The 26,155-nt window shown below is 31.8% G+C and overlaps 8 protein-coding genes across 8 annotated transcripts in view; 4 read left to right on the top strand and 4 right to left on the bottom strand.

Annotated features, from left to right (window-relative positions):
- Positions 1-650, bottom strand: part of LOC113373376 (dihydrolipoyllysine-residue succinyltransferase component of 2-oxoglutarate dehydrogenase complex, mitochondrial-like) — a 3,634-nt gene extending 2,984 nt beyond the window's left edge. Inside the window, 1 exon segment of the mRNA XM_026613678.1 lies at positions 630-650. Coding sequence (XP_026469463.1) covers positions 630-650 — 21 coding nt within the window.
- A 145-nt stretch (positions 651-795) lies between these two features.
- On the top strand, positions 796-12,115 carry LOC113373247 (C-1-tetrahydrofolate synthase, cytoplasmic-like). The gene is made up of 15 exons (XM_026613546.1): positions 796-859; positions 1,662-1,794; positions 1,858-2,060; positions 2,184-2,418; positions 3,288-3,399; positions 5,834-6,059; positions 8,765-8,938; positions 9,014-9,150; positions 9,223-9,403; positions 9,478-9,629; positions 9,705-9,922; positions 10,313-10,523; positions 10,911-11,163; positions 11,497-11,782; positions 11,853-12,115. The coding sequence occupies exons 1-15, from the start codon at positions 819-821 to the stop codon at positions 12,093-12,095; spliced, it is 2,805 nt and encodes a 934-aa protein (XP_026469331.1). The 5' UTR covers positions 796-818; the 3' UTR covers positions 12,096-12,115.
- Positions 12,116-12,199: 84 nt separating this feature from the next.
- LOC113373249 (probable methyltransferase-like protein 15 homolog) lies at positions 12,200-13,318 on the bottom strand. Its single transcript, XM_026613548.1, has one exon. The coding sequence runs from the start codon at positions 13,283-13,285 to the stop codon at positions 12,215-12,217; it is 1,071 nt and encodes a 356-aa protein (XP_026469333.1). The 5' UTR covers positions 13,286-13,318; the 3' UTR covers positions 12,200-12,214.
- Positions 13,267-13,816, bottom strand: LOC113373252 (ubiquinol-cytochrome-c reductase complex assembly factor 2-like). Its single transcript, XM_026613552.1, has 2 exons — positions 13,676-13,816; positions 13,267-13,604 (listed from the first exon to the last, which is right to left on the bottom strand). The coding sequence occupies exons 1-2, from the start codon at positions 13,744-13,746 to the stop codon at positions 13,304-13,306; spliced, it is 372 nt and encodes a 123-aa protein (XP_026469337.1). The 5' UTR covers positions 13,747-13,816; the 3' UTR covers positions 13,267-13,303.
- Positions 13,817-14,724: 908 nt separating this feature from the next.
- Positions 14,725-16,089, bottom strand: LOC113373374 (uncharacterized protein T26G10.4-like). Its single transcript, XM_026613677.1, has one exon. The coding sequence runs from the start codon at positions 16,087-16,089 to the stop codon at positions 14,725-14,727; it is 1,365 nt and encodes a 454-aa protein (XP_026469462.1).
- Positions 16,090-19,021: 2,932 nt separating this feature from the next.
- LOC113372258 (dihydrolipoyllysine-residue succinyltransferase component of 2-oxoglutarate dehydrogenase complex, mitochondrial) lies at positions 19,022-23,143 on the top strand. Its single transcript, XM_026612582.1, has 9 exons — positions 19,022-19,198; positions 19,297-19,382; positions 19,451-19,573; positions 19,870-20,140; positions 21,876-22,043; positions 22,111-22,262; positions 22,340-22,632; positions 22,692-22,849; positions 22,938-23,143. The coding sequence occupies exons 1-9, from the start codon at positions 19,109-19,111 to the stop codon at positions 23,070-23,072; spliced, it is 1,476 nt and encodes a 491-aa protein (XP_026468367.1). The 5' UTR covers positions 19,022-19,108; the 3' UTR covers positions 23,073-23,143.
- A 685-nt stretch (positions 23,144-23,828) lies between these two features.
- Positions 23,829-24,405, top strand: LOC113372980 (iron-sulfur cluster assembly 1 homolog, mitochondrial). The gene has a single exon (XM_026613319.1). The coding sequence runs from the start codon at positions 23,956-23,958 to the stop codon at positions 24,346-24,348; it is 393 nt and encodes a 130-aa protein (XP_026469104.1). The 5' UTR covers positions 23,829-23,955; the 3' UTR covers positions 24,349-24,405.
- Positions 24,406-24,899: 494 nt separating this feature from the next.
- On the top strand, positions 24,900-25,722 carry LOC113373373 (transmembrane protein 17-like). The gene is made up of 4 exons (XM_026613676.1): positions 24,900-24,933; positions 25,006-25,124; positions 25,221-25,334; positions 25,426-25,722. Exons 1-4 carry the CDS (start codon positions 24,900-24,902, stop codon positions 25,720-25,722), a joined length of 564 nt encoding a protein of 187 aa, XP_026469461.1.
- The last annotated feature ends 433 nt before the right edge of the window (positions 25,723-26,155 follow it).

Here is a 26,155-nt window from a genome sequence, read left to right as displayed (position 1 = left end):
TTCTAGATGCATGTTTTTTTTTAATTTGTAACCTTATATTCAAAATACATATATTGATTCAACTGCAGTGATCTTTATCTGATCGGAGCAAAAGCAGTGATTTTATATAATAGTTTTATCAAAGTTTTTAAGTGAATTTGCACAAGGTATGGAACAACAGTTGGTTTTTAGCAATTTTTAGCAAATTTAAGGAGCATTATATAAAACATTCAACAAAAATTATAAATAAATTATAAGCTTATTTTTTAAGCAATTTTTTTTTAAATAAATAAAATTAATTTTTGATCTCCATCAGCTTTCCTCTGAAAGCTCCTCAGCTTTTAACTGGTGCTATTTCATTTTCATAATATTAATGTTTATATTAATTTAAGTACAAGTATAATTTTTTTAATAGTGTAGTTTTGCAAATTTAACATGAATTTTCAAATTCAAAAAATAGAACTTTTTTCCAAATTTTTTTTTTTAAATTGTTGCCAGCCCCAAGCTTCGCACAATTCATCAATATATTTGCCTTCACAAGGTGACTTATTATCTCGTCCCAGGTCAATAAAACTAGTCAAGTCCCCTGCCAAAATTCGACAATATCTCCAAAAAAGCATCGTCGTAAATATTCGCTTATCTTTTTCAACGGTGCATGAAAACATTAGCATGTTTCTGAGTCAATTTGCTCTTAATTATACGAGCAAACGTATCTCCGGCTTGTGCAAATCTTTGAAAAATTTCCAATATTTTTTAAAACTTGGAAAATGTCGGTAGTGAACGGAACTAATCATGAAAAATCTAATTTTCATACAGATTTACAAAACGGAGACCGGAAAATGGCACGTGGACAGATTTTGTCGGGAACGGAGGTTGCCAGGTAATAATAATAATAAAAAGTTGATATATTAAGGGGCACAACTAGTGTAACCGCCTAAAAAAAGGTGATTTTTGGGAATTTATATTGAAAAAACTACTCTATCAATCATTTCAAAATTTTAGGAGTATATTTATACATGTTTTAAGAATACAAAGTAAAATTTTTGAAGAAAAAAATTAAATATTTTTTAAGTTATCGTCAATCTCCAACGGCGCGATAAAAAAGGCCCTTCACTGCTGCAGTGATTCCGGCATTCTACGTGGATGAAATTTAAAAAAAACAATTCTCGTTAAACTAGATAATATTGTCTGTAAAATGAACTACGATAAAGAAAAAAAATCAAAAATTGACAAAATGACAGCGTTTTTTTTAAAAAAAGTCGAATTTATCCAAAATTTTGGTCGTTTTTGGACTGCCAAAATTCGTTTTTTGATCCGATCAAAAAATCGATAGTTTATTTTACGGAGAACTATATATAGAACATGTAAAAAAAATTTGATAGTGATCGGATCATTTGTTTTTGAGTAATCGCTGCAGCAAATTCGAAAAATGCTGTTTCGAGAAAAACGCGTTTAAAGTTTAAATCATCGTTATACTATATACTATATATATACTCTTTAAATGGCTGTAACTCAAAAACTATTTAAGATATCGATTTGAAATTTTGGTATGTTATTTTTAAAGGTATAACCTATCGCAATATGGAAAATCGAATTTTCAATTTTTTGAAAATTTCACACTAGTTGTGCCCTTTAATAATAAAATAAGGAAATATTTAAATCAAAACGTTTTCTATTTTTAGAGAAATTCGGGAATCATTACGAGAACAGGTGTCTCGTATGAAGGAACAAGTACCAGGATTTTGTCCAGGATTGGCTATTGTTCAAGTCGGTGGAAGGGAAGATTCCAATGTTTATATTCGGATGAAAATTAAGGTAAGTGCATTATAGTTTCGAGTTTAGAAAAAAATGCGGTGTGTCTTTCATTATTATTACTAGGCTGCAACAGAAATTGGTATGAAAGCAGAGCATGTCCAGTTACCAAGAAGTACCACTCAATATGCACTTTTGGCCAAATTGGCTCGTCTAAATGCAGATCCAAATGTACATGGTATTATTGTTCAGATGCCTTTGGATTCAGAAAATCCTATCGACTCTCATCTTGTTACTGACGCTGTCTCTCCTAGCAAAGATGTAGATGGGTGAATATAAAAAATATACAATTTTTTTTAAGTCTGAATTTTATATCAAACCAGACCCAAAGAAATAGTTCCAAACCAGATCCAATGATTAAATATTAAGTTAAAATTATTTATCATTTTCAGATTGAACACAGTCAACGAAGGACGTGTCGCAGTGGGCGACATGGGTGGTTTTCTACCCTGTACCCCCAACGGTTGTATGGAGTTGATTAGACGCAGTGGCGTCCAAATCAAAGGTGCCAATGCCGTTGTCTTAGGTCGTAGTAAAATTGTCGGTACCCCCGTCAGCGAGCTTTTAAAATGGGCTGACGCCACTGTCACCGTCTGCCATTCGAAAACTGCAAATTTACCTGAACAGGTAGGAGAAATTTTAATAAATTTCTGTACTCGCACTCTTTTATATATTTAACAGAAATATTTTATTTATACTGTAAGCTTTATAGCATTGTATGTTTATCTTGCTCCTTTACCTAATATTTTTCCCGCTTTAAAAATAGGAATCAAGATACATTGAATTTCTTTATTCATTGTTTCATATGAAACATTTTTTTATTAATCTTGGCAACACTAAAAGTATCTGCAACGAGTGAAGTTTCATTCATTGTTTCTTATATTCTACCTTTTATCCACTCTTTTCATATAACAATAGCGTATACGATTGATTAAATCATATATTAAACTTAAGTTTATAACATTTATACCTCGTTATAACGATCTCTGTACATAATTAAGAAAATAGATTTTTATGCAATTCTAAAGAAATTAATTAAAATAACAAAACACATATTCAAATAGGTTTTTCAATAAAATTATTCTCACATAGACTATATATTTCAACGCATAATTAATTAATTTAAGAAAAAATATCGTGCTACTAATTGGTGACTTTATGATTAATTGAATAATTATGGATATGTTGTTCTGCAAAATTTGTAACCAAGATTATTATGTTTGAGAACCTCTATCCTTTCTGATAAAATCAAAATATATTACTCATTGTCTTGGCAATTTTATAGCTCTTTAAATAAGCATATCTCCAAATCTCTAATACATGCTCTTAGTAAATAAGTAAGAGCCTCTTACTAAAGTCCCTACTTTGAATATGAAATTTGAGACTGTAGGCAGTAACCGGAGTATTCAGTTGATATTTTTTAATTACTTAATAGCGATGATCATTATTATCTGTATCTTATAAATATGTTTTTTTAATTTTTGTGATGACGATAGACTAAAAAAGCAGATATTTTAGTCGTCGGTATTGGACGTCCTGAAATGGTCAAAGGAAGTTGGATCAAAGAAGGAGCAGTTGTTATTGATTGTGGAATTAACGCAATACCAGGTAAATTATATATATATATATATATATATATATATATATATATATACGAGTATATATATATATATATATATATATATATATATATGATTAATATTACATTTTAAACTTGATCTATATTTTGCTCTAAATTCAAGACCTTACTTTTATGTTATTGTTGATATAAGTTTCATTCGTCACAATATTTATCACATATTTATATACAAGTTCAAAGTTTATCAAAACTCATGAAACTCTTTAAACATAATAGTACGTATATGAATAGAAAAAGATGACAAGGGCATTTTTATAATTTGTAAAAATTGTAAATTATTTTTTAATTAAACACTGCTAAGAAATTTTGATTAACAATTTTTCAGTTACAAAGGTAAAGAGTGAGCTTTTTCGACTTTCAAATAAGTGAATATTTCAAATAATTCAAGTGATGTATGCATTTTTTGAATAGATTTTTTTTCTCTTCTATAAAAATAAGAACGGCATTTTTATAATTTGTAAAAATAATGAACTATTTTTTAATTAAACACTCCCATGAGCTTTTGATTAAAAATGTTTTAGTTATAAAGGTAAAAAGTGAGCTCTTTCGGCTTTCAAACAATAGAAAAGTGAAGTATGCATTTTTTGAATAGAAAAAGATGAAAACGGCATTTACATAATTTATAAAAATTATGAACTATTTTTTAATTAAACACTCCCAAAAGCTTTTGGTTAACAATTTATAGTTACAAAAGTAAAAAGTGAGCTTTTCGACTTTCAAATAATTGGAAAAGTGAAGAATAGAAAAAGATGAAAACTACATTTATATAACTTATAAAAATAATGAAGTAGTTTTTAATCAAACACTTCCATGAGCTTATAATTAAAATTTAGTTATAAAGATAAAAAGTGAGCTTTTTTGATTTTCAAATAATTAGAAAAGTAAATATGCTTTTTAATGGAAAATTAAAGAAATTGTAAGTAGCATTTTGTCTTGAGGCAAGTTGCATAAGCTTCAAGACATTTGGAAAAATAATCGTCTTAATCTATGAGAAATAGATATATTAATAAATAAATATACCGAGTTGCTGTAAAATAATGAGAAAAACTATTGCAGATTATTCAATTTTGTAAAAAAAAATTTATTACACTTTATTGAAAATCGAATACGTGGCTGATACATTTAGTCAATTAATCTAAATTTCAATTAATTTTTATAATTAACTATACCACATTTTGTATGACTATAATATTTTACTACGTTTATTAAGACCATGTACTCTATCGCCATGCAAAAAGTTTCATTAAAAACGTCGTTTTTTACGAAGAAACATTGTTAAAAACTAATCAACACGATTTCCAAATAATATTATTCAAATGGATTTTGAATTTCAAAAATCGATTCAGGATTTTGGGATAAAACGCGGATGAAAAATTTTGCACTTTTCTGCTAATTCTAAAGAAACGTCTCAGCCGATGGTCGCTCAATACTAATAAAACAAGTCCTCATCGAGTTTAATCGAATTGCTTTTAAAATTTTGAAATCCGTTTAGCCGTTTCTGAGAAACCATGAGAAAACGTGGATAAAAGGTCGAATTTCAACAGACACAAAAAAACGCTGTTTGAATATTTGAAATTAAACAATAAGTTGTCGTAGGGCCGTAATATTTTAGTATGTTTTAGAGTTTTAGACTGTAGGACCATGATATCTGTCGTGATTCAAAAAAAAAATTGTAGGAAAAAAATGAGTAGTTAATTACAAGAAAACGGCCCGTCCGATCTTTACCAAAAACTAATTAGCTCAATTTCCAATCGATATCTTTCGAACGGGTTTTGAATTTTCAAAATCGATTCAGGATTTTTGGCTAAAACGATGACAAAAAATACTGCACTTTTCAGCTAATTCTTAATAAACAGCTTAACTGATGGTCGCTCAAAATCGAATACCTTTTGAATGTTTGAAAAATCGGTTCAGCCATTTTTGAGAAAAAGTCGATGAAAGGTCAAAAATCGGCTTACATACAAACACACATACTTTTTCCAACTTTGGTCTCATTCGATTGAGAATGACTTGAAATGTCGAGAAAAAATAAAATTAGCGATTCGAATTTTTTGATAAAAACATAAGCTTCTCCTTCGGAAAGTTAATAATGAAAACGTTTTTTCCAAAAATGTCAATTTTTTTCAAAAATTTAAAATTCCTTAAAAGTCAAATTTTTTCGAAGATTAAAAATAAATTGTATCTTTTTAAACAAAATAATTTTTGGTACGGAAAGTTCCAGCAATTTGCCTTAATGCACGATGCCATACACCACTATACTTAAAAATTAATATTATGAAACAAAAATAATATTCAGAGTTTTAAATCACCAAGCCTCAAAATAACCTAAATTGCAAAACGTTCACTGTTTTCATACATTTGACGAATATATACTATAGTTAATTATCATTATCCATTACTTAGATTCTACCAAGAAGTGCGGCCAGCGCCTGGTCGGCGACGTCGCCTACGACGAGGCTCGTCTGGTTGCCTCGCACATAACGCCGGTGCCTGGTGGGGTCGGCCCGATGACCGTGGCTATGTTGATGCAAAACACGGTGCAGTCAGCACGAAGACACGTAGACCGGCTAGTCGACATGGCTTGGGCATTCAAACCGCTGACGCTCGCCCTCAAGACGCCCGTACCCAGGTAACAATCATAGATAAATAAAAATTGAATTACTGTGTAGTTGCATTATGCACAGATATTAAAAAAAACGATTTAATTAAAAACATAGTGCTCAGTGATTTAAAACCCAAAATATTATTTTTATTCCATGATATTTATTTTAACCGATTGACAAATATACTCGTCATGAAGTATTGACAGGATTTTGTGTATTGATGTGTATATTCGTCAAGTGTATAAAAACAGTGAACGTTTACTATTTAGAATATTTTAAGGATTTTGTGTATTGACGTATATATTCGTTAAGCGTATAAAAGAACTGAACATTTGCTATTTAGAATATTTTGAGGCTTATAGTGATTTAAAACACCAAATATATTTTTATTTCATAATATTTATTTAAACGACTAACGAATATACTCGTCATGAAATATTTGCAGAATTTTGTGTATTGGCGTGTATACTTGTCATGGAGTATTGACGTGTATATTCGTCAAGCATATAAAAACAGTGAACGTTTGCTATTTAGAATATTTCGAGGCTTAGTGATTTAAAGCCCTGAATATTATTTTTACTCCATAATATTTATTAACTTCCCGTAGGGTAAGTTATTGTAATGGCCCATCCCAATGGAAAATCGAAATTAAAAATTTTTGCATTTCTCGACGTTTTGAAGGTTTCTGAACATTTTGGCATACCTCAGAAAAAATGGATGTGTGTGTGTGTGTGTGTGTATGTATGTATGGATACAAATTTCTAGTCACGTTTTCGGAACATTCGATTCATATTGATAAGGAGACGTGTTGTTTAGTTTTTGGCGGAGGCAGGTCTAGCCGTTCCAAAGATACGGAGCAAAAAGTGACAAAAATGGTAATTCAGTTTTTAAGAGAACGGAGCGTCCGATTTTAATAATTCAAAAAACATTTTACTTGTATTGACAAGATGAAGAATTGATCAAATTTTTATGAAGGCAGGTTTAGCGGTTTCGGAGATCTAATGAAAAAAGTAAAAAAAATGCCATTTGACGGTCAAAAATGATCATTAGACATATGTAGATCAAATTATTATTATATTTTATAGAGATTTTTACAATAAGTATAAATTTTGTTTACATTCCTATGGGGTCTGTTCATCCGTTAGACGGCGACGCGGCGCTTACGCGCTTTAATATTTCGTCTCTATGCAGTTAAAGCAGTACGATTGCTTTGAAAAAAGTTCAGAATTTCCAAAATATGTTAAAATAAAGAAAATATTTTTTTTGTTCAAAAAAAATTTTTTTTTTCAAAAAAAGTAATTTTTTGTTTCTCAAAAAATCTAAATTTTTCGAAGTAATTGTTTTTCTAATTCAAATTTTTGGTACAGGAAGTTCCAGCAATTTGCTTTGAGGCAATCGTATGAAAAGAGTGAACGTTATTGCTATTTAGAATATTTTAAGGCTTGTAGTGATTGAAAACCCTAAATATTAATTTTATTTCATAACATTTATTTTAACCGACTGACGAATATACTCGTCATAGAGAATTTGCAGAATTTTGAGTAATAACGTGTATATTCGTCAAGTGTTTGAAAACAGTGAACCTTTGCTATTTAATTTGATTTTTTTTACAAAAACAAATTATATTGTGAAATATCGGGTTCTTTTGCATATTTTTAGATTGACTGTATAAAATGAGTAATGTGAGTGGCATTTTACCTTAAGGCAAAAAATATACTTGAGTTATTAAAATTAAAATTTGGTCATGGTTTTATACGCATGACGTATATACACGTCAATACACAAAATTCTGCCATTTTGCCATGACGAATATATTCGTCAACCAAAATTAATTTGTTAAATAAATAATATGAAATAAAAGTAATATTTTGGGTTTTCACCTATAATTAATTATAGGTGAAAACCCAAAATATTACTTTTATTTCATACTATTATTTTTATTTCATACTATTATTTAAAAATTGAATTACTGTGTATTAAAAAAAATGATAGTGAATTAACAATTGTTAATTTACTATCATTTTTATAAAAATGATTAATATTATTAATCATTAATATATTAATACACAGTAATTCAATTTTTAAATAAATGAAACATGTAGATTTATTTATCTATGAAAATATTCGTCAACACACAAAATTCTGCCACTTTGCCATGACGAGTATATTCGTCATCCAAAGTAACTGGTTAAATATATGCATGCTTCTAAAGTTAAATTTCTTATCATATATTTATCTTTTATTATTATTGTTTATCTTATTTCCTAAAATGGATATTATCGAATTACCGACAGCGCTTATCTCTGTATAGCATTCTTTTCTTACAAAAGATATTCATTTGATACATAATTCTATTTACAAGTTTCTGTCTGGAAATGAATTGCTGTCTGTATGAATTGCATTTTGTAGTATGTACTACTATTTACTAATACCTACATTCTAGAAATAATGCACAAGCAAGAACTTGTTTTTTGTTTGTGTATCATGAGATATGGTAATGAAGGATATATTTAATAGAATAATTAATTAGGCTGCTATTGAGTAGTTTTTAGGTCGACAATTGATTAAATTAATCGATAAGGTCTTCATTTGATCCCTAATAGAGGTCATAGTTATTTAAAATTGGTCTAAAACTAATTTAACGTATATCTTTTTAAGGTCTTTCATTTTTATCATCTATGTTGTTTCAAAAACTCGTAAAATTTCAAAATATTCATTTTCAATTTTTTAGTGACATAGAAATAGCTAGATCGCAAGACCCCAAGAACATTTCTGACCTAGCTGAAGAAGTTGGTCTTATCACAGATGAAGTATCTCAGTATGGAAGTAAAAAGGCGAAAATCTCTCTTAACGTTTTAAATCGCCTTAAAGAATCTCCAAAAGGAAGTTATGTAGTCGTCGCAGGGTATGAAAATTATTAAATCGTTTTTTATAAGTATATATCTCATCATGATTAATAAATATATCTATTATCCCTTAGCATAACGCCTACTCCTCTGGGAGAAGGTAAAAGTACCACTTTGATTGGATTAGTACAAGCTCTTACAGCTCATCGTAAAAAGAATGCATTTGCCTGTTTGAGGCAACCTTCTCAAGGGCCAACATTTGGAATCAAAGGTAATAATAGATACTTAAAAAAATTAAGATTTCCAAAATAAAAGACATGTACATGTATTTTTTTCTAATTAGGAGGAGCAGCTGGTGGTGGATATTCCCAAGTGATCCCAATGGAAGATTTCAACTTGCATTTAACAGGTGATATTCACGCAGTAACAGTTGCAAATAATTTATTGGCAGCTCAATTGGATACAAGAATTTTCCACGAATTGACACAAACGGATCAAGCTCTTTATGACCGTCTAGTTCCCAAGTAAGTTAACTTATAATCATTGATGAACTTCCTTAGATATTGTATTTTGTTTACATTTTTTTGTACTTTTTTAGGATTAAAGGCGTGAGGAAATTCTCTGCAATTCAACTCCGACGTTTGAAAAGACTAAATATTGATAAAACTGATCCTGATTCTTTGACTGAAGAAGAAAGAACCAGGTTTGCTAGGCTAGATATAGATCCTAACAAGGTTGTATGGACCAGAGGTAAATATTATTCAATGCATTTTACAATTTATCCATTGGTGATAGGTACTGCATATTCCATTTGTTCTTTTATAGTAATGGATTTGAACGATCGCTACCTGCGCAAAATTACTGTAGGGCAATCACCTACAGAAAAGGGCTTTTCCCGCGAAACTAGTTTTGCAATTTCTGTTGCCAGTGAAATAATGGCAATTTTAGCTTTAGCCACAAGTTTGGAAGATATGAAGCAACGTCTTGCCAAAATGGTCGTTGCTTTTGATAAGAAGGGAAATCCGGTCACTGCTGATGATTTGGTAAGATCAATACAAATTTGAGGTAGAGATCAGATTGATAAAATTTACTACGATTCCATGCCAACAGTTATAGACACTCCGATATAAAATTTTGGAATAATATGAATTTGAATTCGATCTTTCATATTCCTTAGCATTTAATAGAGCATTCGGGTCATTTTTTTTGGTTTTTGTCAAATAACTCATAAATATCATATGAAAGCACCCCTTTTCAGTTAGGTGGAAAAAACTAGATAAAATTTACTACAATTCCATGCCAACAGTTCTAAACACTACAATACAAAATTTTGGAATAAAACGACATTGATTTCGATCTTTCATTTTCTTTAGCATTTAATAGAAAATTCGGATCATTTTTTGGTTTTTGTCAAATAACTATTTCTATCCTAGGGAGTTACTGGAGCAATGCTGGTGCTCTTGAAAGACGCAATGGAACCAACTCTGATGCAAACTTTAGAAGGAACCCCTGTTCTGGTTCATGCAGGACCTTTTGCGAATATAGCACATGGTTGTTCATCTATTGTCGCAGATTCTATAGCCTTAAAATTGGTCGGAAAGGATGGTTTTGTTGTGACTGAAGCTGGTTTCGGATCCGATATAGGTACATCCATAGAATAAACTCATAAAAAAACGATTTTTTTAAAACTTCTAGACTAGAATATCCTCTTAAGGGGCGTTCATTGAACACGTTAGGTTTTTGGGGTAAGGAAGGTTTGACAAAAAATTACAAAATATCACGTGAGAGAGAAAGTGAGGTGTATAGTAAGATATCACGTGTATTTATTTTTTTACCTATTTTTTGTGTTAAATCCAAACGTTTTCAAAAAAAATTTTAAAATACAATTTTACACGTGATGTTTGGTGAGTTAAGGGCGGGGGTATAATTTTGAATATCACCAAAGGGGGAGTGGAGGTCAAAAAATCCTTAAAAAGTCCATCACATGATTAATGTAGGCCACTTAAAGCAATTTAACATGTTTTCTTCCAGGAATGGAAAAATTCATCAACATCAAATGTCGTGCCTCCGGTGAACGTCCAGCGGCCGTAGTTCTGGTTGCCACAATTCGAGCCCTTAAAATGCACGGAGGAGGCCCTGCTGTAACTCCTGGTGCTCCACTTAAACCAGAATACACACAAGAAAACTTAGAACTACTCGAAAAAGGTTTGCCAAACTTGTACAAACACATCAGTAACGGTGTGAAGCACGGTCTACCAGTAGTTGTTGCTATTAACACTCACAGGTAAAATATGACCTTAAAATTGAATAATTAAAAACTGATCAAGAATTTTAGCACCCCTTTTCAGTTAGATAGGGAGAAATTAGATAAAATTTACTATGATCCCATGCCAACAGCTGTATACACTCCGATATAAATTTATTGAATAAAACGCGATTGAATTCGACCTTTCATTTTCTTCAGCATTTATTAGAAAATTTGAGACATTTTTTTGGTTTTTGTCAAATAACTCACAAATATCATATGAAAGCACCCCTTTTCAGTTAGATGGGGAGAAACTAATAAAACGATAAAATTTACTACGATCCCATTTTAAAATTTTGTAATTTATTCTAGTAACGATACCGCCAAAGAGGTAGCTTTGGTGAAAGAAGCAGCTTTGAAAAATGGGGCATTCCGTGCAGTTGTATGCGATCATTGGGCCCGAGGTGGTTTAGGAGCCCTAGACCTGGCTGATGCTGTAATAGACGCCAGCAAACAACCCGACAATTTTAAACTATTGTACGACCTCGATTTATCTATCGAGAAGAAATTGAACATCATAGCTGGCGAGATGTATGGAGCTGGAGAAGTTGAATTATCGCCAAAGGTCAAAGAAATTGTACAAAAATATGAATCCCAAGTAAGTTAAGAAATAACAAAATGCGAAAATTGGACATTTGAATTTGAAACTACGTTTAATATTTTTTCAGGGTTATGGAAAATTGCCTCTTTGCATGGCTAAGACATCAAACTCCTTAACTGGAGATCCAGCAATTAAAGGAGCTCCTACTGGTTTTAAATTAGTGATAAACGATATGTTCTTATCCGCCGGAGCTGGATTTATTGTTCCCTTGGTAGGCGAAATCAGCAAAATGCCTGGACTTCCTACAAGGCCAAGTATTTATGATATTGATTTAAATACAGAAACTGGTGAAATAGAGGGTTTGTTTTAAAGTGTTCTTGTGTTAATAAAAATGATTTAAATGTAAGGTAAAAATAATATACAAGTTTATATAAAAACTATCTATATTTTATACTATTAATCACAAATATAGTATTATGTTATTAGTATTCATTCTACTTTTATGGCAGCCCTAAGTCTTGCAGATCGACTTCTAGGATTAATATCAACCTCCTCATCTGATGGAACTAATACATGTTTATATAAAGATTTCCAAGGTGACTTCATCATATTTTGCAAAATATACTTATCATAAATTACAGTAGGATCTGAGAATTTCAAAGGCAAAGCGTTTGCAACACCTTCAACCAAGTGCCCCATAATATGACGTTTTACAATTGTATCTTCTAGAGAATGAAATGAAATTGTAACCATACGTCCATGAATTTTTAAGTAATGTTTTGCTAATAACATTGCATAATTGATTTCATTTAATTCGTTGTTTATGAAGATTCTCAAAGCTTGAAATGTTTTGGTAGCTACATTACTGAATCTGTTAAGTTTATCATGTCTTATTTCATCCTCACAAACAGAATTAATTAAATCAACCAATTCTGATGTCCGTTCTAATCTTCTGAAAGTATATCTAGCATCAACTATTGCACGTGCAATTTTTTTATATTGTTTCTCTTCCCCATAGATTTTAATTATTTTAGCAATGTCTTCCTCACTAGCTCTAGCTAATACGTCTGCTGCTGTTGGTTGATCAGGACATCGATTACCATCCATTCTCATATCAAGAGGTCCGTCTTTACTTATTGAAAATCCTCTTTCACCCACATCAAATTGCATGGACGAACAACCGAAATCAAACAGAAAACCGTCTATAGAGTTTGATTCTACATTATGAGAAGCTAATAAATCAGGTAATTCTGAAAATCTGCCTAATAAAGGAATGATTTGTCCAGGATATTTATCAGAGAGTTCTTTTGCAAAATTATAAGCTACAGGATCTCTATCTAAACAAATCATTTTAATATTGGGCACTGCATCTAAAATTTGTTTTGTATGGCCACCAGCACCGAATGTCATATCAACAATAGTTTCACCTGATTTTGGAGCAAGAGCTTTGAGAACTTCTTTGGACATAACTGGTGTATGGTGTTCATATTGCTTTGGTAACACATTTGCCAAACTAGAAAAAAATATGTTCTTGGGGATACTTTTGGAAACTTTGTGCATCTTAACAACTTTTATGATTCAAGCTTCTGCGGGTTTTGCTTCTGCAGGTTTTACTTCTGGGATCAATTTAGAAATGAATCCTTTATCTTCGTTCTCTAAATATTCTAGGAAGTCTGATGAGAGCACTTGGCTGCACTGTTCAGATGTTAAACCAGTTGAAGATGAGTTATTCTCTCTTTTGTATTTTAAGAAGTATGTATTTGCTGATAAACGTTCTAAAGCGCTTATTTTCTTTAAACAGTCGACTTCGTCGACTGGGGTTATTTCTCCTTGTACGAAAAAGGATTTTACGTTATCACGGAGGTATCTACCAAGATCTCTAGAAATTGGATATAAAAGAATAGGGTTAACATAACCTAAAATATTTTTATTGTGAATAAACTGATTTACCTATCACGTTTCGTTTTATCTATTGGCCACTTTTTTAATAATCTCATATAAGCTTTGTAACTAGATGCCATAATTATTAAATGATATATATTAAATATATTGTAGCACTTTACATTATCTTATGACATAACAAGTAAGAAAATTGACAGGAAAACTGACAATTATCTGGGGTTAACTTCACGTCACACTTTTGCAGAGACCTGTCATAACGGTTTTTGGTATTCAAATTAACGGCAAAAAACATTTTATTTTTGTTTTTTGCAAAATTTGTTTTTAAAACGTTATCCTAGAATGCTGTGCATTAATCACATAATAATATGTAATCCTAGACACCCAAAAACAAAACAAAAAAAATATATTCATTTAGAAAAAACCAAATAAAAATTTAAAAGTAAAAATTACAAAAAAATTCAAGTATTTTCAATATGTTCAAATTTTTGGCTGTTAGAAACCTTGTCGCCTTACGGGTATGGTAATGAAAAATGAAATCTGTAATTAATTTATATCAATTTTTATTTTATTCTACAGACGGCACAGGGACAACTAAAGTTTAATAAAAGGGCCTACAGCGACGAGGGTGATGCACAATATATTGTCGTACGGTCTCCAGATTTTGATGAAAAGAAAAATAGCACCGGTTTTGTTAGGTAAAAAGTTGAAAAATGTCATACATGACTTATTAAATTTATTTATTTATTTATTTATTTACATATATACATTATTTTCATACCTCAGTCAGACAGAGGTGCCTGGTATGAGAGATTATGAAAAACAGTTTTCATATAATATATACTAAGCTGATAAGAACAGATAATACATGTATTTAGTAAATAATATTTACAGTGATTCCTAAAGCTATTTTACAAAGAGTATATATGGAAAGTATATCACATTTATAACTAATGATCTTATCTAACGATGTTCTTGAATTGAGAAAATATGTTATTATTATTTATATAGTGATAGCTTAAGATATTTCATGACTTAAGATATTTCATTTATCATAATAGTTGAGTCCAGGTTGGTCCTGTTCCTCATTCCAGTGGTACTCATTCCAGTGCTGTAGCTGCTGGTGTGGGTCCTGCGTCCTGGTACTGCCTGTGTCCGGTGATGTGTTCCACGTAGATATCTCGGGACCAGCGGATCGTGTCGGAGACCATCAGCCGCTTCATCAGCACTGCATACTTTTTATTGACCTTGAGTGCTGCTAACGCGGTCCAATTGCGGCTGCAATATCCGCCGAGAGATCCGACAATGAAGGCGTCTACTGTAGTCCTAAATCCCTTGGCTCGAAAGTGCTCAGCAAGTGCGGCGTACTTGTCCTTCTTCAGCTGTCTAGTTGTCTGGAAGGCCTCGGTCCGGTTCTCGAAGGGCACCGCTATATCGATTATCGCAGCTGTTTTCTCTCTGTTGTCTATGATAACGATGTCCGGTCTCTCTTGACCGTCGTATTCTGGTATCGGCTGGTTGGCGTATAGGGCTCCGTCCGCTGGTTTCTTTGCCGCCGTAATCAGTCTCTGCACGATGCTGTCGTGTCTCTTTGTAATGGCGTTCAAGTGCGGCTTGCAGTGATTGATGACGTGAGGCAGGGTCTCATCGTGCTGTCCACATCTTCTGCATCGTTTGTCGCCGCTGCCAAATGGACGACTCCCGTTCAGTGGTAAAACGTTGAGCCGCGCTCGATGAATAAATTTCCACTCTGCAAATCTGGTGAAGCCGCCTTGCCTAAGGAAGTGGTTCGATGCAGAGTTTTGTGTCGTTACCCCGAACACTTTTCCTTGGTCCGGTTTCCTGAGTAATCTTTCCTTGTAGAACCGTCGTGCAGCTGCTCGTAGGCTCGATTCTGCGTTCTCCCTGCTCACTGGCGCGTTGTCGACGGTTAGCTCGTCCAATCCCAGCTGCAGGTTAATCTTCGGTTTCAGCCTTCGCACTGCCGTCCTGAGCCTCGACCACGTCGTCGTAATGTCATTCGCTGGTTTTCCGAGATCGCCACTTGTTCCGAAATTTATGAATCCGACGATCTCCTCCGTGTTGGGTTCGTGTCCCACACGTTTCCTGACGACGTCTGCTAGCGTGGCTCTGCTGAGTTCTGCCGTGGCCCTGTCCTTTGATGTCAGCAGTCGGTGGGCGTGTACAACCTGTCCTATATCTGCCAACACCGCTGCTGGTAGGATGTTGAATCCGCCTTCTTTGTAACTCAGATATAGGACCTCGGCGCTGGCTCTCTGCGGCAAGTGGGCCCATTTCTTGACGCTCCTCTTCACCTGTTTGTCGAATCTGTGCAGGATTTTCTTGGCCACGTTTCCATTCTTCAGATGAAATTCCACCTGCGGCACGATGAAGGTATTGACTGCGTCGATCTTCTGCCATGGCGCCAGCAGCGACTCGTCTACTCTGGATAGGTGCTGCTGCATCTGCTCTAGTACGTCTTCGCCTGACGAAAACGTAGAAAATCCCGTGGGAACGCCTAAGTGCTCGTACCACTCCTCCTGCGAAAGTGCACTACACTTTGATCTTAGCCATTCGGCCGAGTTGACTATTTCATTAATATAATTACTATATATAATTAAAATATCTTTATATATAACTTTTCAGTCTTCTTTGTCTTTAATTTTCTTATAATATTTCTTTATTTTTTTTTTAAATTTATCGTCATCATTGGTCTTAATATCGTTTGGCAATTCATTATATATTTTGCTAGCACTCTATATGGCATTTTCTCTCAAATTCTTCTTTCTATTGTGTCCAATGTGAAAATTGTTGTGTTGTCTAGTGTAGTGTTCATGTATATCTTGATTTATGTTAATTCGGTTAAATTTCATTTTGTGTATTAGTTTGCATTTATCTATTTTAATTATGTTATTTAGTGAATGAGTATTTGTTTCTCTCTGTAAGTATTTGGTGGGTGTTAGATGAGGAAAATTATATGCTATTTTTATGGCTTTATTCATTATTCTCTGTATATTATTTAAGTTTGCTTTAGTTGTTTGGCTCCATGTTGTTATTCCATATAAAATTATAGGTATTATTTGCGTTTCAAGAATTAGTATTTTATTTTTTTGTCGAAAGAGTGGTTCCTTTTCAATGCCCCTGTTAATGTTCCTATCTTTCTTTTCATTTTGTTTATATGTTCTGTCCATGTCAGTTTTTCATTTATTATCAGTCCTAAGTATTTCATGCTTTCAATTTCGTTTTAAATTTCAGATATGGAAAACATGTCGGAGAAAAGGTCACGCAGGAAGACATCGTTGCGGAAATAGATACAGATCTTTACGCAGTTTCCGTTTACTCACCAGTATCCGGTGTAATTGACAAGATTTATGCACCAGAAGGAACCAAAGTCAGGTGCAATCAAGGAATGTTTAGGATCCGTCAAGACATGCAACCCGAAGAACCTTTGAGACCATTAAAGAAATTGAGAACTCCACAAGTAACAGAGGAGCTTGAGAAGGTTAAATCTAGTGATACTTTAGTCGCATCATGTCCTGGTAATAAAAAGATTCCTTTATGCAATATGCAGCCTGAACCTATCGTTCCTCCTGAAGAATTTCCGGAACAGGCGTTACCTAAGATTCCTAAATATTCTTATATTCCACCTGCAGAACTTAACTATCGTCGTATGTTGGCCCAAAAACGCAAAGAAGAAGAAGAGGCAAAGGAATAATAAATAAATAAAAAAATAAGCACTTTTTTAAATAAATAAAAAAATAAATATTCTTTTAAATAAATAAATTCATATCTATGTTAACCTGACACTACTTTTGTACAGTTTTCATTATAACAGATAACCTACTGTAAATACAAGAATATAATTTATATTTTTATAAATAAAATAAAATGTAATAGTTCAATTGGTTTATATATTTTATGATAAATGTTAATGTTTAGCCTAGATTGAATGTTGATTTAGCCAGAATAGATGAGCATTTATATACTTCATATAAGTAGTCATCTTTATTTTAAATAAGGAAAATTTATTAATCTTAAGATCAAAATATAAAAGAGTGTAATGAAATTTAACAAAAAACATTAAATTTAAGATAAATAATCCAGTTTCACGCATAGTGTGCATGCTTTCTTATATGAACATCAAATTATATTTATAAGATATTTATATAGTTATAGTAATGGGCCGAAAATCGAAAATGAAAATTTTTGCATTTCTCGACGTTTTGAAGGTTTCTGAACATTTTGGCATACCTCAGATAAAATGGATGTGTGTGTGTGTTTTGTATGTCCGCATTTTTTCGCCCACGTTTTCGGGCGCACGGATCAACCGATTTGAATGGTTTAAAAAACATTCGATTCCTATTGAAAGGGAGATGTACTGATTAGTTTTTGGCAAAGGCAGGTCCAGCCGTTATGGAGATATGGAGCAAAGAGTGCAGAAAATAGAAATCGAGTTTTTGAGAGAACGGATCATCCGATTTGTATGATTCAATAAACATTCAGTTTGCAATGACGGGAAAGAGTGGTTATTAGTTTTTGGCAAAGGTAAGCCCAGCGGTTTAGGAGATACAGAGCTGAATGTTAAAAAAAAACAGTTTTTGAGAGAACGAAGCGTCTGATTTGAATGATCTAATAACATTCTGCTTGTTTCAACAAAATAATTGCGTTCGGAATAAAAAAATGTTTCTAATTTTTTTTTTCAAAAAATATTTTTGTAATTTTGGATTAAAAACTCAAAAAATGACCCAGGCTAAGCACAGTCTAAGCGCCACTCTGGTACAAATGTTTACCCAAATGCGTTTAGACTTTGACTAAACAGAACAGAAGCACTTTTTCAATTTTGTGAAAACTATTGAAAAATGTGAAAATGCCACCAAGCTAAGCACAGTATAAGTGAAAATCGCACAGAATTATTTGCTATACAGGATTATTTTGCTATAAAACTTTGACTATACAGGAGCACTTTTTCAATTTTGTGTAAACTACTAGGCAACTTAGGTATTTTTTTGAAATTGAATTCGAAATGAAACGACGATTGTTAATGTTCTGGAGATAGATTGATTTATGATTTACATTTGATTTGCTCAGATATAACAAGATAGCAAAAATAATGAAAGTTACAGTATTTGTGATAATATATTTGAAAACGTTTAAAATTTCTCGAATATTTCATTACGGTACGGGAAGTTCCAGCAATTTACCTTAAGGCACGATGCCATGCGCCCCACTAGTTTTTTATTGTCGAAGGTGCAAGTTTCGCTTTTGAACAATAGACTGTCATACTTCATATTTCGCGCGTATTAATCTTTTGTTTCCGTTTTTATATTGGCTACACTGGCTGTCAGTGAAAGATCTTAATCCGTTACCTTCACAGTATTAGATAATTTTGTACAATTTTGAAGTTCCTAGCATGAATGTAACGTGACAGCGCTATCGTTTCGGGTACTTAATTTTAATAAAAGTGCATGCGAAAATCTAGCCGCAATGTCTGGAATGTTGACGATTTCATCGCGGACCATTCCGCGAAAAGTTTTACGACTTACGACAGATCTCGTAGAGGCAAATAATTCAAAGGTACGATTGTAAAGTATTGGTGATATTTCTTATGTAACGTCGTAAATATTACTCCTTTAAAACATACTTGGGTAACTAAATTTGCTACAATTTGGTAGGTTCTGAAAGCAGCCTTAAGTACTAAAGCCTCACACAAACAATGCGTTCTAAGACTAGCCAAACCAGAGGTATATAACATACCTAGGTAAGTACTTAACCTGAAAATTTTTTTACTTGCGCAAAATTATCATATTAAGAGTGTATTTTCATTAGAACAAAGGTGTTAATGAAGTGGCCTCAACATAATCGATTAGTGCACTCTTCTGCAGCTTTTTATGCATCAAAAGTAGTTAATGTACCTCCATTTGCAGATTCTGTATCAGAAGGCGATGTCAAGTAAGTTGAATATTATATCTTATAATTAAAAAATTATTTGTTGAGATTCAGAAATTATATCCATGATATTTCTCATAAAATTAGTTCAAATATCATTGAATTTACTAATAAATTATATACTACAAATAGACTATAGTCTATATATATATATATATTAAAATTAGTTCAAATATCATTGAATTTACCAATAAATTATATACTACAAATAGACTATAGTCTATATATATATATATATATATATATATATATATTAGTATATAATAAATATATTTATTATAAAAGTATTTTTTATCCAGGTTGGACAAAAAGGTAGGTGACTATGTGTCTGTCGATGAAGTGGTTATGGAAATTGAGACTGACAAAACATCCATGCCTGTTCCGGCACCAGAAGGTGGTGTTATTGAAGAAATCTTAGTTAAAGATGGTGACACTGTCAAAGCTGGACAGGCTTTGTTCAAACTGAACACTTCAGCTGCACCACCAGCAGGAGGTGCTGCTCCTAAACGAGCTGCCTCACCAGCCCGGCCAGCTGCTGCACCTGCTGCACCTGCTGCACCTCCAACACCAGTGAGTAAAAAATTAAATATGAGAAATTATTCTTTCATTTATTTGCTAATTTATTCTTTGAAAATTCTCTTTTGCCAAAGAGAATGTTAATTATATACAAGAGTGAAAGATAAATATGGTTATTTTGTATATATGTATTAATACAAGTATATTTGCACAATTATTTACATACACAATGATAAATTCAGATAACTTTTGATAAGGTGATAAGAGATGATTTATCTATATCCATCATTATATCTCAGAATTGTATTGTAATGTTATCTGTAACAAAAATTAAATCATAGAATTGCTTATCATTTTTAGATCAATATAACTCACTATAACATATATATTTTATAATCACAATTCATTTTCAAATGCTGCATGAAATTAATTTTGAATGTAAAAAATTTAATTGATATCAGTTGAGTGCTTCAAAATTGCACTCCTAAAATGTTTTATTTATTTTATTTTATTTATTCATAAGCAAGCTGTAATCAATATAATAGATATTATTTCAGGCTCTTGTCAAGCTTATTCATAGTTAATATTAAAAGGATAGTAATTTCATAATAATCATAGTAGCTGCATGAATTTCGCTTCTGAAAAAAGAGAGCTAAAAAAAAGCATTCGAACATAAAATCAATGTTTATCATCAAGTTCATCATGTTAAAGTCTATTTGACCACCAGTCAAGCTCAAAATTCTTGCACAAGGTTGAAAGTTATACTCATTTAAAACCGTAAAAAATTTTAAATTAGTAAAATAGCAATAAAAAAAAAATGGTTGTACAGGCGATCAAATGGTCAGACTACATAGATAAGGATAAGGATTATGCAAGAAAATACTTATTGAAATCAAATTGAGAAAATTCAGTAATGTCATAAAAAGCTAATTCTTTAAAAAGTTTAACTAGGGAAGCATGAAATTTTTTGCTAATTTTCGGATATTGAGTGGAAGTTTATTCATAAGCTGAATACCTAGACCGTCGATCGTATTGAACGAGCTGGGTAATTTATATGCATATGTATATGTCCTTTTCCCTCCTGAACCTGAAATCCACCTTCCTCAGAAACCTCCTACACGACCTGCAGCGCCAAGTCCAGCACCTGCAAGAGCCCAATTACCAGCAAAGCCGCCTGCGGCTGCTAAAAAACCACCTCCAGTCAAGAAGCCACTTCCTATTCCTACACCTAAACCGCGTCCTGCACCGCCTCCTTATAGACCAGGACAGACAAAGTCTGCACAACCGGGTCCACCTCCGCCGATTCCACCGAGACCTACTCCTCAACCAAAACCTGTTCCGCCTCCTTCTCCTAAGCCACCTATAATTGTCAGAAAGGTAAAAATAAGCAGGGGGGATATTATTTTGCTAATAATAGTAACTATAATTAAAATGCTACAACTATCGATGGAAGTAGAAGACACTGCTTTTATGCTTGATTGTTGTGTCTTTATTTATTGAGTTCTTGCACCAAATCAAAAAAAAATTGCATAAAAATTATCATTAACAATAACTCTTATTTCTCAATAACTTGCACACAAGAGCGATGAGGAAGAATCGGGGTTAAAGAAACTTCTACCGGGTTGGTTGAAAGGCAAGGTCAGTGTTACTGCTAATGATAATTTTGCTGTATACTTAAATCATCAATCATTTCATAATTGGAGTTATTACTAATTTATGTGCAGGAAATATTTGATTAGTAGAATTTGTGTATGTTTGCCTTCTAATCACAGGTAATTTTTTTTCTTAGGAACCTCCCAAGGTACAGGCTGCCCCACCGCCACCACCACCACCTCCGAAACCAGCAGCAGCTCCAACAAGTCCTCCTCCTGCACCACCAAAGCCTGCAGCACCTAGTGCCCAGATTCCAGTCGCTGCCATGCGCCATGCTCAAGCCATTGACACTGCCACTATCAAGGTAAAAAGTAGATATATGTAAATGTATATTTGTTATTTTAGTGTTAAAAATATTTTTATCATTTTAGATGCCACCTCAAGATTATACCAAGGAAATTACGGGTACCAGGACTGAACAGCGTGTTAAGATGAACCGCATGAGACAAAAAATTGCGTCCCGACTCAAAGAAGCACAAAATACCAATGCTATGTTGACAACATTTAATGAAATTGATATGAGGTCTTACTTGATGCACCATAAATATAAATTATAAATGTACAACTAATAAAATATTTTTATTTTTTTTTTAATTTCAGCGCCATCATGCAATTTAGGAAAGATCACCTGGATGGATTCATGAAGAAATATGGAATCAAATTGGGCTTCATGTCTGCTTTCTGTAAAGCATCAGCCTACGCTTTACAAGACCAGCCTGTTGTAAATGCTGTCATTGATGGAGGTGAAATTATCTACCGTGACTTTGTCGACATATCTGTTGCTGTTGCAACACCCAAAGGTCTTGTTGTTCCTGTTCTGAGAAATGTTGAGAGCATGAATTTTGCTGACATTGAAGTTGCTATTAATGAACTTGGAGAGAAAGCCAAAAAGGGTAAGTTTTGTAATAATGCTTAAACTTATTAAATGACTAATACTGTGTTTTTTACTTAGGTGCGATAACTGTTGAAGACATGGATGGAGGCACTTTCACCATCAGTAACGGCGGAGTTTTTGGTTCATTAATGGGTACTCCTATTATAAATCCACCACAAAGTTCAATTCTGGGTATGCATGGTATATTTGAACGCCCCATTGCTGTTAAGGGTCAAGTAAGTAGTTAAAATTATAAATTTAAATTTTGTTTTTGTTAAAATTATAAATTTCAATTTTTTGTATTAATGTGTAAATATTATTTAGGTCGTAGTTAGACCAATGATGTACGTCGCCCTCACTTACGATCATAGATTGATTGATGGCCGCGAGGCTGTTATGTTCTTGCGAAAGATCAAGTCTGCAGTTGAAGATCCCCGAATAATTTTAGCTGGCTTGTAATTTGAAAACATGTAACATTTATTCACATCAATCAGTTGGAACCAATCAAATTATTAGAATAGAAATAGCTGTTAAAGCATTATTTATTAAATTTTAATTGTTTTATTATAATAATTTATTTTTGTATATATGATTCTTTATGTAATCATGACTTAAAAATTGATGAATTTATTCTATATTTTATGATTTGTATATTTTATTAATGTTTCAAAGTATTATACGACATCTTATGCAATCTTGTATAAAATCATTAATATCATCTAGTTGTATATTATTTGATTGTTGACTAGGTTGTAAAATGTTTTGGTTCGGTACAGTATTTTCATGCAAAGAACTTCATAATAAAGCAATATTTAAATGATTGATTTTGTTGTGTAATTAAGTAATGTTGAATATACAAGTGTTTAGTTAAATGTTTTGTTTCAATTCAGAAGACGTCTGATTTGCAAACAGCTTTGAGTAATTGCACTATAAAATGTATAAACGTCAGCTTAAAATTATGTCAATGTTTATCATGCACTTGTAAATTAAGGTACTTAATAAATGAATGTGATTTTGAATTTGTGTTTAATTTGATTCTTCATGTGCGTTTATTATATTATTTCATATATAAAATAAAAAAAAGCAAAAGAAGAGATTTGTTCTATAGTTATTTTTGAATTTGGCGGGTTGTTATTAGACTTGACATGAAATTGCACAATGGCAACACTAATGTCATAACCTTCAATGGAAACACTAATGTCATTCTATTACATATTCAAACAAAAATTATGAAATAAATAAATTTTAATTAAATTCCCGTAAAATAAGTCATAGAACATGAACACTTAAATATTTGCACCATATTTATAATGTCATACATTTTATTAACAAATCAATCATAATGGCAACTAAGGTTATAGCTACAGCAACTGTGAAAGCAATCAAAGGAAGAAAATTAATACCTACAAGGGCTGCTTTGTCTTTAACTCCTGCTGCAGTTAGTAGAATAAAAGAATTATTACAAGGAAAATCTGAATATATAGGCTTAAAAGTTGGTGTTAGACAAAGAGGCTGTAACGGGCTCTCATACACATTAGACTATGCAGTTTCTAAAGAAAAAATGGACGAAGAAGTTGTGCAGGATGGAGTTAGAGTAATAATAGATAAAAAAGCACAACTGTCTTTATTAGGAACAGAAATGGACTATGTGCGAACAAAGTTATCCTCAGAATTTGTATTTAATAATCCAAATATTAAAGGTACCTGTGGATGCGGTGAGTCCTTCAATATATAAAGAAATTTGGAAATGATAGTTGAAGCAGATTATGTAGCACACTAATAGGAATTCAAAACATTGACTACGAAATATAGAATTTATATTTTAGATTTGTTTTGTTATGTATATATTAATTTATTAATGTTGTTAGATAAATTTTGTGTAAATATAATATATATTTATAATTAAATTCATTATGTTTTATGTGTGAACGCATTAAATGTATTTGTTTTTGTTTTCACAAAGTTTTGTAGATGATTATGCAGAATATATTTTTTAAAATATACATTTTTTAATACACTTTCAATAATAAATATAAAACATACTGAGGCTGAAAACAAAATAATGCAAGTAAGAAAAAATAAATACTACTTATAAAATAAATAGAAAAATTGAAGTAAAAGTGATTTTTTTCTTTTAATTTAAAATAAAATCATTATCTCCTTATTACATCACACTGATAAAATTTTAATATCTTCTATGTTTACACTTTGTTACCCTGGGAACGTTAGTTGAAACAGTGTCATCAAAGCAAATATTATTAAAAGTGGTTAAAACGCAAAATACTAATGAATGGAAAATATAAACGACAACAAAGCCTTGGTAAAATATCATTTTAGCAATATTTACAAATTTTATAATGTGATAATAAGGATTTTATATTTTTATCATCAGAACCAAGCTTGCTGCAAGATGACGTGCATACAAGTATTGTTCTACAAATATTACTTTATGTAAATGTTCGCTTGCTACCAATTTGGTCATTTGTTACTATTTATTGTTTATACTTCAAGGTATAAAATAATTCATCCATATAATAATATTCATTCATATATTTTTTTAAGTTTAAATCATATTAATTAAATTGTGCTTAATATAATTTTTTTTAGTTTGATGAATTGAACCGAATTCATAGAATCATAATGGTTCCTTTGATATTAGGAGTAATCTCAATCGAATGTGTACGCCTATTTATGGGATACAATGGCAATCTTCGAGAGAAGGTAAATTAGTCCACATTCACCTAATATTTTCATTATTTCAAATTTCACTTTGACTTCATGATATGGTAAATTATATTTTACCACTTTTCAGCTCTCAGATTTGGCCGGATTTTGGATTATATCAACAGTATTACAATTTCCTTTAATATGCTATATATTATTTAGTCCATACACTCTTTGTCCAATTGTCGAGAAATTATTTTACTTTGCAGTCGCTGCGATGAGTTTGATAGAAATATTTGTTAGTTTCTTTGTTGTAAAACGGTTATCACATTATACGGCTTTGAAATATTGTATGGAGGCACAAATAGGCGTTTTATGTAAGGCGAATGATGGAATTAGAATGGAACAAAATACTGTTTTATTAACACCGGGTAATGAAACATAGAAAACGTAAAAAATAATAGATTTGTTATATATACAGTTATATATATATATATATATATATATATATATATATATATATATTTAAAGCGAGAGGTTTTTCTTCAGATGGTGAAATAATATGATAAAGTTGTTTCTTGGGCATCCATCCAGTAATTAAAAAACAGATTTATTAAAAAATGTTTTTATTCAGAGAACATACGTTTCGGGTCTTGATTTGACCCATCTTCAGTGCTACAATCAAATAATTCAGGCTTACAAATTAAAACACTATAACATTTTTCAATAAATCTGTTTTTTAATTACTGGATGGATGCCCAAAAAACAATTTTATCATATATATATATATATATATATATATATATATATATATATTTTAGTACAGGGAAAAATTTACTCCTTTAAATTTCTTTTGTTCAAAAATTTGAAAAAAAAGA

Source organism: Ctenocephalides felis, unplaced genomic scaffold (assembly GCF_003426905.1).
Source record: "Ctenocephalides felis isolate EL2017-DRISC unplaced genomic scaffold, ASM342690v1 CF-g0.4_SCAFFOLD_01604, whole genome shotgun sequence".
Classification (NCBI taxonomy): Eukaryota; Metazoa; Arthropoda; class Insecta; order Siphonaptera; family Pulicidae; genus Ctenocephalides; species Ctenocephalides felis.
Note: the sequence above shows the minus strand (reverse complement) of the source record. Positions and strands in the feature narration are given on the sequence as shown.

Coding starts and splice junctions, on each gene's coding strand:
- LOC113373247 (XM_026613546.1), top strand. CDS start 819: ATGGCACGTGGACAGATTTTGTCGGGAACGGAGGTTGCCAG. Junction 9,630..9,704: donor CAAGGTTGTATGGACCAGAG/GTAAATATTATT, acceptor GTTCTTTTATAG/TAATGGATTTGAACGATCGC. Junction 11,164..11,496: donor GTTGCTATTAACACTCACAG/GTAAAATATGAC, acceptor AATTTATTCTAG/TAACGATACCGCCAAAGAGG.
- LOC113373249 (XM_026613548.1), bottom strand. CDS start 13,285: ATGCACAAAGTTTCCAAAAGTATCCCCAAGAACATATTTTTTTCTAGT.
- LOC113373252 (XM_026613552.1), bottom strand. CDS start 13,746: ATGGCATCTAGTTACAAAGCTTATATGAGATTATTAAAAAAGTGGCCA. Junction 13,605..13,675: donor GATAAAACGAAACGTGATAG/GTAAATCAGTTT, acceptor TCCAATTTCTAG/AGATCTTGGTAGATACCTCC.
- LOC113373374 (XM_026613677.1), bottom strand. CDS start 16,089: ATGCAGCAGCACCTATCCAGAGTAGACGAGTCGCTGCTGGCGCCATGG.
- LOC113372258 (XM_026612582.1), top strand. CDS start 19,109: ATGTCTGGAATGTTGACGATTTCATCGCGGACCATTCCGCGAAAAGTT. Junction 22,044..22,110: donor TTGACACTGCCACTATCAAG/GTAAAAAGTAGA, acceptor TTATCATTTTAG/ATGCCACCTCAAGATTATAC. Junction 22,633..22,691: donor TGGAGAGAAAGCCAAAAAGG/GTAAGTTTTGTA, acceptor TTTTTTACTTAG/GTGCGATAACTGTTGAAGAC.
- LOC113372980 (XM_026613319.1), top strand. CDS start 23,956: ATGGCAACTAAGGTTATAGCTACAGCAACTGTGAAAGCAATCAAAGGA.
- LOC113373373 (XM_026613676.1), top strand. CDS start 24,900: ATGAATGGAAAATATAAACGACAACAAAGCCTTG. Junction 25,125..25,220: donor TTTATTGTTTATACTTCAAG/GTATAAAATAAT, acceptor AATTTTTTTTAG/TTTGATGAATTGAACCGAAT. Junction 25,335..25,425: donor ATGGCAATCTTCGAGAGAAG/GTAAATTAGTCC, acceptor ACCACTTTTCAG/CTCTCAGATTTGGCCGGATT.